Source organism: Pteronotus mesoamericanus, unplaced genomic scaffold (assembly GCF_021234165.1).
Source record: "Pteronotus mesoamericanus isolate MK-2021 breed Mesoamerican mustached bat unplaced genomic scaffold, CSHL_Meso_final contig_835, whole genome shotgun sequence".
NCBI classification, from domain to species: Eukaryota; Metazoa; Chordata; class Mammalia; order Chiroptera; family Mormoopidae; genus Pteronotus; species Pteronotus mesoamericanus.
In genome coordinates this window covers 194256-207812 of record NW_026555266.1, presented here as the reverse complement: position 1 = coordinate 207812, position 13557 = coordinate 194256, and the positions used below count along the sequence as shown (strand labels likewise).

Genomic DNA, 13557 nt, shown 5'->3' with positions numbered 1-13557 from the left:
TGTGTGCATGAATAGGTATGTGCACACATGCAACTCATAGGGCACAGGGGAGAACCAGCTACAGCTGACTGGACCCCCAGCTGTGAAGGCCTCTGGTGGGCCTGGGTAGTGGGGGGCTCTGCACACAAGTGGGCTTCATAAGAGTGTCCATGTGGCCTGAGGGCAGTGCGAGTGAGCGCCTGGCCATGCAGGGGGCATGAGGTTGGGGCTTGGGGATGTCTGGGGCAGCTTTAGAGGAGCCCAGTGAGGGTGGCTGGGCCCTAGAGATCTCAGGCTTTGCAACCAAGCCAGCAGCCTGCCACGAGCCAGTCTGCCCTCACCACCTGGTCTCGGCCCCCAGAGCAATGAGTGGTGGACAGAAGACCCTCAAGGAACTTTTAGGCTGGGTTTGCAGATGGACCTGGGCCTGGAGAGCTGGGTTTGGCATAAGGGGCTGCAGCCCATGTGCCCTGTACCTTGGAGACCTACCCCTCCCACCTCAGGTCAGTGAGGGCTGGTGCTGGGTAGTGGGGTTGGAGATTGTGGGTGGGCCTCTGGAAGTACGCGTGGGGGGCTCCAAGTGAACTGGAGGTCATGGGGGAGGGGACGGGGCTCAAGGGCCGGTAGAGGGGTGTGGGGATCTGTACACATGGCTTATACCAGGATGTGAGGAGGTGGCCTCATGAGTTTTATCAGCCCTGCTGCCCAGCATGTGTTTGGTCAGCCCGTGCGTCCCTGGAAGGCAGAGTGGGGGATGGGGGTAGGGAGCTGAGCTGAGACCAGCACAAACGCCACGCTGAACGGTGACCTGCCCCTGCGTAGCTTAGGCCCTGGGGTCTGCAAGGGTGAGGGGTTGCCAGGGGACGTAGGGCGGGCACGCCTGTGAGAGGACAAGGGGACTGGGAGGGTGTCTGTGTCCCAGGTCTGGGTGCAAAGCTCCAGGTTATCCATTTCATCTGCAGAGCTTTATGGAATCTGAGCATGTGTGTGCATCAGTGTCCCTGTGGTTCAGTGTCCCTGTGTGTCATTGTACACACATGTCAGTGTCCCTGCATCCTTGAGCATCCGTGTCCCTGCATTTCAGTGTCCCTGCATTTCTGTGTCCCTGCATGTCTGTGTCCCCGCATCATCATGCCTGCGCGTCAGTGTCCTGGGCATGTTCATGCCCGTGTCAGTGTTCCCCTGCTTGCACTCGGGTGTGTCTGAGGATCTGTGCAGTCAGCCATGTGCCTCTCTGTGCCCACCTGTGCCAGAAGGGGGCGCCCAGTCCAATACACATGCAGAGCTCCTGAAAGTGGAAGCTGGGGGTGGGGCCTGGGCCAGGGGCGGGGCTTGGGACCCCACCTTCAAGCCCACTCTGTGGAGTGGCAGGCTGAGGCCTCAGAGGGTTGGGGTGTGGGTCTGCGTCATCACCTCCGGAGGCCTTTTCCTGTGGGGGGAGGGTCTGCCAATGAGAGCTGGGCCTGTCACGTGGCCCTGACAGCTGGGGACAGAGGTGGCTGGTGTCTGTGTGGTCCTGAGGTGGTCAGCTCCTAGAGCTGCATCGCTGCGACCCCGGCCTGCTCTATCTCCGCCCGCCTGCCTAGGCTGCTCTGCTGGCCCCACCATGTTCTCCAGGAAGAAGCGCGAGCTCATGAAAACCCCTTCCATCTCGAAAAAGAACCGGGCGGGAAGCCCCAGCCCGCAGCCCTCAGGGGTAAGTCACCCTCTTCGGGTAGGAGGAGAGGGTGGGGACCTTGGAGCAACAGCGGGACAAGGGTGCGCCCTCTGCTTGGGCAGCGATCGGGGGCCCAGCAGCAACAGCATGCCGGGCCTGCAGTGGGGGCTCAAGCTGGCTACAGCCCCCACCAGGCAGGACTGCGGGAGCCACACAGGACCGGCCAGGACCCTGGTGTTCAACTCATGGTCGGAGTTTTTTGGGATGGCCACTACCTCCGCTGTCTCCTCCAGGGCTGGCTGCAGGACCCAGGGAGCGGGGTAGGGTGCTAGGGTGGGAACGGCATTTGGTTCTGGACTCTGTAGGACAGGGCTCAGAGAACTAGGGCACATCGTTGGGCGGGAGGTCCTGGGTGTGGCAGAGCATTCACTAGGACCCCCGAGGGTAGGGCCTCCAGGGCCCCGGGAGTGTGCACAGTTTGGGAGTGTCTGTGGGACTCGAGGGTCTCCAGGACCCTTAGGGTACAGGAATCAACAGCGGTGTCTTTACCAGGGAATAGGTGTGTCTGCCACGGCCTGAGATGGGCTATAAGGCCCAGCAGCCTCTCCTTGCTCTCTGTGCCTCACCAGGAAGTGGGGTACCGGCGCCCCTGCTGGCCCCGCCCCTGGCTGTGGTTTAGGCTGACGGTTGTTTGTGAAAGCTCTGGGGAGAGGATGTTGGGTAATAGGTATGAGAGGAGCATGGCCCCAAATCTCAGCTTTCTGACCTCTAGTCTTTGACCCCCATGGGGTCAGGCTGAAGACCCCCAGAGCCCCATTACACTTCTGGGGAAACTGAGATAGTACCTGGGCCAGAGTACCTGCCTTACCCCCCACCCCACCCCACCCCACCCCACCCACCAGGAGCTGCCCAGGAAAGATGGGGCTGATGCTGTGTACCTGGGACCCACCCTGGACCCAGTGAGCGGGGCTTCCAATGCCAAGGTCACAGGCACACTCAAGAGGCCCACAAGCCTCAGCCGCCATGCCAGCGCGGCTGGCTTCCCTCTCTCCGGTGCCAGTTCCTGGACTCTAGGCCGGGGCCACCGAAGCCCACTGACAGCAGCCAGCCCTGCTGAACCACCCTTCGAGGGGCCCTGCCCTGATGCCGTGGAGGACATCTCGCAACTCCTGGTCGACGTGGCCCGCTTTGCCGAGGGCTTGGAGAAGCTCAAGGACTGTGTTGTTCGTGACGGTGAGAGCCAGCAGGGACAGCGAGGCCTGGGTGGAAGACCCAGGTGGAGAGAGATATCCCAAACCCTGTGGGGTCAAAGCAGGGTAGAGGGAAGGACTTGGGTAGGCTCAGAAGAGGGTCACAGGGACAGCTTTGTGGAAGAAGCCACTGCAGCTGAGGCTTTGAGGGAAGTGTAAGAGTTTGATGGCAACTAGAAGGGAAAGACATTGAGGCAGAGGAGATGTCATGTGCACAGGTCAGAAACATTGAATGGAGTTGTATTTGAGGGAACAAGATTTGGCTGCTTCTGGTTTATAAAGTGTGTGAGGCTGAAGGTATTGAGGACATTAGGCAGAAGGATCTTAGACGTTTTCCTGAGGTCAGTGGGGAACCACAGGAGGTGTTAGAGCAGAGGTAGGACAAAGTCGAATTTGTGTGTTTGGCTGAGGTGGACTAGAGGTAGGGTGAGTTCTGATGGAGAGTCTGGAGGGACAAGAGCAGGATAGCATGTGAGCTGCAAGAGGGAGCAGCCTGTGGGATGGCAGTTCCGTTTTCTCCTCCACGAGACTGACAGCCTGGCTTCCTGCTGAGTTATTTTCATCTGTTTCCTGTTTGTCCCTGGCAACCCTGGCAGGCACCTCAGACTAGGCAGGCACAGCACCTTGTGTGCTGCCTACTCCTCCCGGAAACCACAGTGCCAGGGCCACGCCAAGTACTCTGACCTACTCACCCAAGGCATCCACTTTACAGATAGGAAAACCGAGGCCAGGAGTGGGGTGCTGACTGCCAGCTCACCCAGCCAAGGAGGGGCCAGAGCCAGATCCAACCTCAGGCCGTGGGCTCTGTGCCTTCAGGGTGCTGATGAGGAGCTCTCTGCAGAGGCCCAGCCCCTGCTGGAGCCCCCAGTGTTATCTGGTCACAGGGCAGGGCCTGGGCTGTTTCCTGGGGAAACTCTCTAATCTCGGTTCCTATCCTATTCTGGTACTTCCTTGGAGGTCAGGCCTGGGTGGGGCTGAGTCCTGCAGGCAGTTTGCATGGAGTTGGGGTCACCCTTCTCTCTGCCTGGGGCATCCTGGGCCTGGGGAAGGGACTAGAACAGAGAGGATGTGGGTGTGAGTCCTGGTGCTGCCCCTGCTTGTCCAGCTGTAAGACCTTAGACCAGCTGCCACCTTTTCCAAGCCTCAGCGGTCTTATCTGTGATTTAGGGTAACAATATGCCCTGGGCTTACTGACTTACCAGGTGTTCTTAGCATATTGTGACTGTCATCTTGGAGACTGGTGTGCTGCTGCACAGGGCCTGAGGTGAGGGGACAGAGCAGGATGCGGGGTCCCCAGCATTCCAGGAGCACGTAGAGCTTGGGGACGCAGCTGCTGCAGCGCTTGGCTTGGCTGTGCCAAGCTGGGCATGCCCAGGCTTTGCTGGAGTCAGCTTCCCAGGCTGGGGTGCTGTAGGGGCCCCGATGGCTGAGGCCAAACAACACAAGGGGCAAGGGACTGGACGCGTGGAAGGAATGTCCTTGGAAGGGGCATGGCCTGACCTTTCCCCAGCACGTTCCCTGAATCCCAGAAGCTCCTTTCTGCCTCTTTGAATTGGCCTCAGTTTCAGAGCCCCCGGGTTTCAAGGCATGGGGTCCACCCAAAGGGGTCCTCAGTGCCAAAAAGGGTTGGGCACCTATTTTTAGGTTCCACTTATGTTTTCGAGCAGGACTGCCAGGCACAGAGTCAAGACCCACAGGTGTCAAAGCTGTCTTTCCCACTGGCCGTCAGGCCCTCCTGGGTCTTCATGCCTGGTTGTCCCTTCCCCTTACCTGCGCTGCTACCGTTTTGTTTCTGTTGGATAGTGTGTGTTCTGCCTGGTGTTCTCATGTCTTCAAACATAGTATAGGTGAAAGCTGCATGATCCTTGAGAAATGACTTTACCTCTCTGTGCTTCGGTTTCCTCATCTGCACAATGGGGATGACAGTGTCTGTCTTTCGGGGCGGCTGTTGGGAGAGTGTGAGATAACAGGGTGCTTGAGGCCAGGTGCCCAGGCAGGGAAGGTGCCGGGTAGGCTCCATGGACGAGGAGGTACCAGCACTGCAACCTGAAGGACAAGCAGGAGTTTGCTTTTTGGAGAGATGAGGAAAGTGTTCTGAGCAGAAGGGACTGACTGCTTATGCCAAGGTCTGGCCTTTGTTGCCCTGGCCAGCAGGCCAGAGAGGGACAGTGTTCTACCCGAGGTCCCACGGTGAGCCTCAGGCAGCTGCCGTCTCCCACCTCTGCCTCAGTTTTCTCACCTGGGGACAGGATCTTTGCGGACTAGGTGGGCGGGTTTTCCCTGGGGTAAGGCCCCTCCCTCCCTACTCAAACCTGTTCTGCCCAGCAGATCTCCTTGAGGCCCGCCGGCCCCTGGCCCATGAGTGCCTGGGCGAAGCCCTACGAGTGATGCGCCAGGTCATTTGCAAGTACCCACTGCTCAACACTGTGGAGACACTCACAGCTGCTGGCACCCTCATTGCTAAGGTCAAAGGTCAGCAAGGGGTCTGCCTGGAAGGGCTTTCTGGAGGAGGGAATGTTTGAAGCGGGTTTTGAAGGCTACATAGGAGTTCGATGGGCACAGTTGATCTAAGGATTTCCCTTCAGTTAGTTGCAGGGGTGGTCATACCCAAAAGTGGGCCAACCCCCTTCATCCTTGTCTCTGCCCACCAGCCTTCCATTATGAGTGCAACAATGAGGCAGACAAGCAGGAGTTTGAGAAGGCCTTGGAGACCATTGCCGTCTCCTTCAGCAGCACGTGAGTGCAGGGCCTGCAGGGCAGGAACAGGGGAGTGTGGGGCCCTTTTCCCTCTGGATGCTGACTGTGCCCCCGCCTGCAGTGTGTCTGAGTTCCTCATGGGTGAAGTGGACAGCAGCACTCTCCTGTCAGTGCCTCCTGGGGACCCGGGCCAGGTGAGCAGGGGTGGCTCCCTCTGTCCAAGGGGCAGTGATGGTCTCCTGCAGGGTGGGCATCAGACAGGACCTATCACAGAGCGGTACTCACCTGGGTCTCCCCCCGCAGTCCATGGAGAGCCTATATGGTCAGGGGAGTGAGGGTGCCCTGCCCAGCGCTGAGGACTGTGATGTGGGTGAGTCTTGGAGCCACACACACGGGTGGGCGCTTGCATGGTGGGTGGAGGGGCAGAAGGCTGGGACTGAGGGTGTGCTGGGGGGTGAAGCCTGGGCTGAGAGGCCACTCTGCAGGCTGCCTGGTACCCGAGGAGGTGGACATGCTGCTGCAGCGCTGTGAAGGAGGCGTAGATGCGGCCCTGAACTATGCTAAGAACATGGCCAAGTACATGAAAGATCTCATTGGCTACTTGGAGAAGCGGACTGCCCTGGGTGAGCGCTGACCCTGGATGAGATCTGCTGGAGGGCTCTCTCCCCTCACATCCCCCTCCCCCCTCCTCCCTGTATTGACTCCCCTTCCCTGCCCTGCAGAGATGGACTTTGCCAAAGGCCTGCAGAAGATTGTCCACAACTGCAGGCAGAGCATCATGCAGGAGGTGGGGCCATGGGCCTGGGCGTGAGTCTCTGTATCTGAGAAGGGCCAAAAGGAAGAGGTTCCCCATCTATGCTATGGTGGTGGCTGAGGGACCCTGAAGGGACCAGGGAGGGCTTCCAGGAGGGCCTGGATGCTGTCCCACCCCTCTGACTACCACTCTCCCCCAAAGCCCCACATGCCTCTCCTGTCCATCTACTCACTGGCCCTGGAGCAGGACCTGGAGTTTGGCCACGGCATGGTGCAGGCAGTGAGCACGCTGCAAACCCAGACCTTCATGCAGGTGGGCTGCACCCTGTAGGGTGGGCTAGGAGTGGGGGTGCCGAGGTTTCCTACTTATGGCCCATCTCACCTCAGCCCCTGAATCTGCGGCGGCTTGAGCATGAGAAGCGCAGGAAGGAGATCAAGGAGTCCTGGCACCGTGCCCAGAGGAAGCTGGTACCTCCACGGGCAGACGGGTGGGTGGGGGTGGGATGGGCCGGCCTCTGAGCAGGCGCTGTCCCAGGCATGTTCCCATGCCATGCTATGATTTCCCCACCTCTTACACACTTGATGACAGCTTACCAAGCACCCTTTCTGCTCCTGGCCCCTTACACTCACCCCACATCCAGAGGCTCTCCCCTCCTCCTTCCTTCCTTCTTGGCCCTTCACAGGTGCTCAGCTGTGGAGGCCGCATGGCTTATTTCACTAAACCCTTATTGATGTTAGTTGTTGCTGAGCTGTTGCTGTTTCAAACACCATTGTTGTGACCAGCCTGTGCCCTGTCTTTCAGACATGTGATCGAGCATTCTGATTTGTGCCTGAAAGGGAATGGCTGGGATGGGGTGTGAGTGTGTGAGCTACCCTCTTGAGCCAGAGCCAGACTTCCCCGTCTGTGAAGCTTGGTCCATATCCTTTGCTTCCCTTGGACTGTGGCTTTTTTTTTTTTTTTTTTTTTTTTTACTGATTTGCTCGACCTCTTTACATATTAGAGAACTCAGCCCCTGATGGTGTGTGTGTTACAGACTCCCCCTACCCAGTTTATTGTTTTGACTTTTGAACTTACGGATAGCCTATTTTGCCAGGTAGAAACCATGATTGTCAGCAGTAGTCTTTTCTGTTGTGGCTTCTGGGTTTTGTGTCTTACATCCCATTTTTTTATTTAAAAAACTCCCCCGTGGTTTCTCCTACTACCTGTATGAGTTCTTTATGTTTAAGCCTCTGATGGTGTGGCTGCAATGTGCCTCCAGAAGGCCGTGGGTTTTGACTAAGTGTCTTCCTGCTCACCCAGAGGGTGCTTGACTTCCTGCCTGGGTGGCTGCACTGTTCTCCTTTGTGAGAGGGGAAGTGAAAGAGAGCATGCGTCACCAGCAGTTCTGATGAGGGTGGGTTTAGGTGTCAGGGACTGTGCTTCGTTCAGAGCTTAGCTATGCTTCAGCTTCCGAGGCTGGTAAATGGACACACCAGACGCCACTTCCTCCTGGGGTCCCAGGATAGGAGTCACCTCCTGTTCTCCTACTGTCAGTTCTTGTGCAGTTCTTTTTGCTCACTGGGCCATGGGGTGTCAGCACAAGAGACATGGATGGTGGTGGTGCCTGATTCAGTGTCCTGCTGTTGGGGTGGAAAGTGGGGGAAGCTGGGACACCGAGCCCAGTTGAAGAGAAGTTTGGAACTGGTCTCCTCGCTCCCACACCCACAGCAAGAGGCAGAGTCCAACCTTCGCAAGGCCAAACAAGGCTATGTGCAGCGCTGTGAGGACCATGACAAGGCCCGCCTGTTAGTGGTCAAGGCAGAGGAGGAGCAGGCAGGCACTGGGCCTGGAGTCGGTGGCACGGCCTCCAAGACCCTGGACAAGCGGCGGCGCTTGGAAGAAGAGGCCAAGAACAAGGTGAGGCTGAGTTGGAGGTGGCAGTGGAGGATAGGACCCAGTAGGGGCAGTTCCCGACACACTATGTGAAGTTTCCCGCCTCTAGGCCTTTGCTTGGGCTGTACATCCTGCTGGGAAAGCCTTCCAACCATCATCTGCTGTCTGAGTTTGTGTGTGGGGCCTGAACCCCAGGCAAAGGCCTCTCTGCGCAACCCCTCTGCCCCATTCCAGGCAGAGGAAGCCATGGCCACGTATCGTACATGTGTGGCGGATGCCAAGACTCAGAAGCAGGAGCTGGAGGACACCAAGGTCACGGCGCTCCGGCAGATCCAGGAGGTTATCCGGCAGAGCGACCAGACCATCAAGTCGGTGGGTGCCAGATGCTCCCGTACTCTAGCCATGGGCAGGCTGGGCACCTACCCACGCAACCTCCTAACCTCACCGCCTGCACCCTATTGTCTTCAGGCTACTATCTCCTACTACCAGATGATGCACATGCAGACGGCCCCGCTGCCTGTACACTTCCAGATGCTGTGTGAGAGCAGCAAGCTGTACGATCCGGGCCAGCAGTACGCCTCCCACGTGCGCCAGCTGCAGCGTGATGAGGAGCCTGACGTGCACTATGACTTTGAGCCCCACATCTCCACAAACACCTGGTACAGCTGTGTGCACATGCCCTGGGAGCCAGCTTTCCACCTGAGTTTGGGCTGAGCATCACAATGTCCCTGTGACCCCCATCGTGGCTCTTCCTTCTGGCTTTTGGTCCTACCAGGTCCCCTGTCGTGCGCACCCGGAAAGGCAGCTTCAGTGTCGGTGATGCCGCAGAGGCTGCCAGCAGTCCTCCAGAGGAAGGTGGTCCCAGCGAAGGGGCGCCTGCCAAGCACAGGGGTGAGCGCCCAGTGGGGGTGAGGGCCCGGTAGGGTCATGAGGTGGGCGAAGCGTCCCTCCAGCCCTTCTCAGCCATGCTCAGTCCTTCACTAGGTGGCCCATTCCACAGGTGGGCGTGGACACCAGGTGCACAAGTCATGGCCAACCTCCATTCCAGACTCCGATGGCAACCTGGACACCAGCGCTGGCTCAGGTGAAGGGCCTGCCCTGCCAGCTGAGGACAGAGATCACCATGTGGCCAGGGTGATGGAGAGGGCTCTCGGGACAGCATCCGGCCAATGAGATGCCTGCTCTCTCCCGGCTTGGGGTAACTGACACCCTTATTTCTTGCTTAGGGGACTTTAAGAAGTTTGAGCGGATGTCGTCCAGCGGCACCATGTCATCCAGTGAGGAGCTGGTAGACCAGGAGGGAAGTGAAGGGATGTCGTCAGCCTTTGAGCAGGGTGAGAGGGACTGTGACCCTGGCAGTAGGGGAGGAGAGTTTAGACTCAGCTTGTGGGCGTGGGCCTGACCTGCCTTGGTGACAATGAACACCTGTCCTGCCTCCCAGCTGACCTCAATGGCATGACCCCTGAGCTGCCAGTAGCCGTGCCCAGTGGGCCCTTCCGCCACGTGGGGCTGTCCAAGGCAGCCCGTACTCACCGGCTTCGAAAGCTGCGCTCGCCAGCCAAGTGCCGGGAGTGCAACAGCTATGTCTACTTCCAGGGCGCCGAGTGTGAGGAGGTGAGTGTGGGCCCCAAGGACTGCAGGAAGGTCCCATGCAGAGCGCAGGGGACTCTGGGAGCAAAGATCTGGACTGTGCTTTCAGAAGCTGCCTTATGGAGATGTGGGTTGTGAAAGCTTCAGAGAGGAGGAGGAGGGGGGAGCCAGGCTCTCTGCTTACTATGTGCTGTCCCCAGTGCTGCCTGGCCTGCCACAAGAAGTGTCTGGAGACCCTGGCCATCCAGTGTGGACACAAGAAGCTTCAGGGCCGCCTGCAGCTCTTTGGCCAGGACTTTGGCCAGGCAGCCCGGGGCACTCCTGACGGTGTGCCCTTCATCATCAAGAAGTGCGTGTGTGAGATCGAGCGACGGGCACTGCACACAAAGGTGACTATTGTGGGGACGGCAGCAGGGGCTCTGTCCTGGGAGCGCAGAGGGGAGGCAGGCGTGGCTGACGACTGTGGGCTGCCACAGGGCATATATCGGGTGAATGGGGTGAAGACGCGCGTGGAGAAGCTGTGCCAGGCCTTTGAGAATGGCAAGGAGCTGGTGGAGCTGTCACAGGCCTCACCCCATGACATCAGCAATGTCCTCAAACTCTACCTGCGCCAGGTGAGCCCCATGGGGACAGACCAGATGCTGGGCCAGGACCTTTGACTGGCAAGGGTGGGGGTTTCTTGGGGCAATGGGCTGCTAGGCTGGAATGTGGCCAGGGCAGGAGCAGATCTGATTATGGGTTGGGGGTGGGACCACCACCTGGTAGGGGGATAGCCAGGTGGCCAGGGCAGGATAGGAGGGGACAAGGCTGACCCCACCCCACCGGCCACTTGCAGCTGCCGGAGCCACTCATCTGCTTCCGCCTCTACCATGAGCTCATGGGGCTGGCCAAAGACAGTCTGAAGGCGGAGGCTGAGGCAAAGGCAGCATCCCGGGGTTGTGCAGAGGTAGCTGAGCGTGAGGCTGCGGACATGGCTATGGCGGGCCGGCTGCGGGAGCTCCTGAGTGACCTGCCATTCGAGAACCAGGCCTCACTACGGTATCTGCTGCGGCACCTGCACAGGTGAGGGCCATCCAGGCAGGGGCTGGGATGACTGGGTCCAGGGAGCCGCTCTCACCCACTCCTGCACACCCCGGTCCCTCCAGGATTGCAGAGGTGGAGCAGGACAATAAGATGACCCCTGGGAACCTAGGCATTGTGTTCGGACCCACGCTGCTGCGGCCTCGGCCCACCGAGGCCACCGTGTCCCTCTCCTCCCTGGTCGATTATCCCCACCAAGCCCGCATTGTGGAGACCCTCATCACCCACTATGGTGTGGTCTTTGAGGAGAAACTGGAAGAGGAGAAACCTGAAGAGGAGGCCACAGGCCAGGTGAGGCAACAGGTGGACCCCAAGGCTGTCTCCTCGGAAGAGGGTGTAAGGTTTGCTCGTGGCAGGGTACAGATGGGAAGGACTGGGAAGTCTTTGGTTTCCACAGGGCAGCCTCTGAGGGGTCTTTCAAGCAAAGAATTGACAAAGTGTGGGCTCAAGTCTGGGGGAGACCCCACTTGGTGCAGAGGCTTTGGCTTGCCCTGTGCCCTCCAGCCAGCCCCTCAGCTGGGTCCAACCTGCTACTTTACCAGGCTACCAGGTTTTAATTTCAAGCCAGCAGTTTTCCTTTCTGCAGGCTGTTCTGTGTCCAAGCAGCACCCTGCTCTAGTATTCAGTGCCTGTGCCCTGTGTCTTTAACCATCTTCATGCATCTCTTGGGGTTTGGGCGGCAGGACTGGGTGTGGCCTCAGGCCAGCAGTTCCCTTGCTGGTCTTCCCTGCAGGACTCAGCCCAACTGCCAGAGGCTGCTGTCCCTGCTGGAGGAGCTCGGCCGCTCATGGGAGCCGGGCCCTCACCTCCTCAGACGCGGTGGACCATGACGACTGTTAGGGCTTTTTCTTTTTTTTCTTAATGTGGTTAATAAGATAGAAAATGGAGCTTGGATGGGCTAAATTCCAGGTCCCTCTCTGACCTCTCTGTCACCCCTGCAGTATGGGATGTCCACCCAGCGGGCTGAGGTGCTGCTCCAGGTGCCCTACCCGGAGGCCAATGAAGGGACTGCTTTCACCCTGCAGGAGGAGGCCGAGGATGGGGGCCCAGGTGAGCATTTGGGTCTAGGGTATTCAATGGCAGACACCTCTCCCGGTCTCTCCTTAGTTTCATCCCCCTCTGTCCCTCTCTCTTCTGTCTCTCCCTCTCTCGCAGACCTCCCAGAATCCCATGTCACCTCCAACGACTCTGACTCGGAGCTGGAGGAGTCCTCCGAGCTGCTGTCCTCAGCAGACAGGAGTGTCCTGAACCACCTCAGCTTCCTGGAGAAGCAGAGCAGTGAGGCCAGCGCGGAGGAGGCCCAGGACAGTGGCAGTGAAGAGCAGCTGGGGCCCTCGGCTGGGGAGGACGGTGACTAGGAGGGGCTGTCCCAGTACACCACCAACCAGTGCAACAACGTAGCTGAGGGCCAACTGCCTGCCATGAGGAACTGTGGTAGGCAGGTCACGGCAGGCACTGGCTGGGAGAGGTGGCCAGAATTTGTCTAGCTGGGGCTATGGGTAGCCTGTACCATGGGTGAAGGCCAAGTGCCACGCCATTCTTGGCTCTGTGGCTGTCCCTGGGACTGGCCACACTGTGCCAGGCTCTTTGCCCGGAGTGCCTAGAGGCCTCTCTGGCCCACAGTGATAAGGGCATCGCTGGCCACCTTTTCCACAAGCTTCTCAGAATGTGGGGCGAGCCCTGTGCCTCTCTGCATGACCCGCTTGGCCGAGCTGGGGACTTTGCTCTCAGGAATTACCATGGGGCTATGTGGACAGAGGAACCTCCAGTGGCCCCTGCCCTCTCCTCAGGGCTGGCCACTCCTTGGACCTGCCCTGAGCTATTATGACCTCTGGCTGCCAGGCTGTGGAAGGCCACTCTGCCAGCCAGCCAGACGGTAGGGGCCAGGCCACAGCACCGAGCTTGGACACCCGGGGTCTAGGTACATGGTGGGGTATCTCCTTCACATATGCATGTATTTTGCTTAAAATAAAGTCTGTTAACCTGAGTGGCAGCTTGGGAACTGGGACACAGGGGGGCTCTTTGCTTCCTTTTTTGGGAAGTTGTGAGGAAGGAAATTCTACCCCAAACAGCCTAGTGGGGTACAAGAGCCCAGGGGGCCTTTGAGGCGGGCCATGCGAAAACGCAGATGTCAGACAACCACCACTTCACACAAATGTCCCACTTAGTGCTATCCAGTAGGACCTTCCAGAGAAAGAGGAAACATTCTCCCTCTATGCTGTCTGGCTGCCAGCTGCCACCTTCATTTCCCGTGGGTGCTCAGCAGTTGCAAATAAGTTCCTCAGTTGAGTCTGGCCTAATTTCATTTCATTTAGTTTGTTTTGATAGAAAAGGCGCAGGAGGGTGGTGGCCACCATCAGGGACAGCGCAGAGAGGACGGACAAGGACCCGCCCTAATGCATGTTACCCTCCTGTAGCTCAGAGATCATCCCACACAGCAAGAGGGTTGGAGAGGGGTGGGCACCCAGCAGAGATGAGCCCCAACTTTTAACTTGGTACAGAAGAATCAGACAGAATCCATGCCCAGTTGTGACAAAGGCAGCCAGGAGAGCAGGGACCTTCCCTCCTGATACAGAACAGTCCCCCAAAACCACAGCACGCTCCAGGCATAGATAAGCAGCAGCTGTGACAAGCCAGTCAGGACACTTTGGAGCAGGCCTCATCCCTGCGGAAACTTT

The 13557-nt window shown here is 58.6% G+C and overlaps 1 protein-coding gene across 1 annotated transcript; it reads left to right on the top strand.

Annotated features, from left to right (window-relative positions):
- Positions 1 to 1548: 1548 nt before the first annotated feature.
- Positions 1549 to 12506, top strand: ARHGAP45 (Rho GTPase activating protein 45). Its single transcript, XM_054585314.1, is given in 23 exon segments — positions 1549 to 1675; positions 2539 to 2869; positions 5215 to 5358; positions 5538 to 5622; positions 5705 to 5777; positions 5887 to 5953; positions 6069 to 6206; positions 6306 to 6370; positions 6539 to 6649; positions 6724 to 6804; positions 8045 to 8233; positions 8444 to 8581; positions 8678 to 8868; positions 8985 to 9100; positions 9210 to 9293; positions 9436 to 9543; positions 9651 to 9823; positions 10000 to 10188; positions 10276 to 10413; positions 10635 to 10861; positions 10945 to 11170; positions 11821 to 11929; positions 12035 to 12506. Coding segments are annotated over 23 exon segments (3405 nt in total). The 5' UTR covers positions 1549 to 1585; the 3' UTR covers positions 12367 to 12506.
- The last annotated feature ends 1051 nt before the right edge of the window (positions 12507 to 13557 follow it).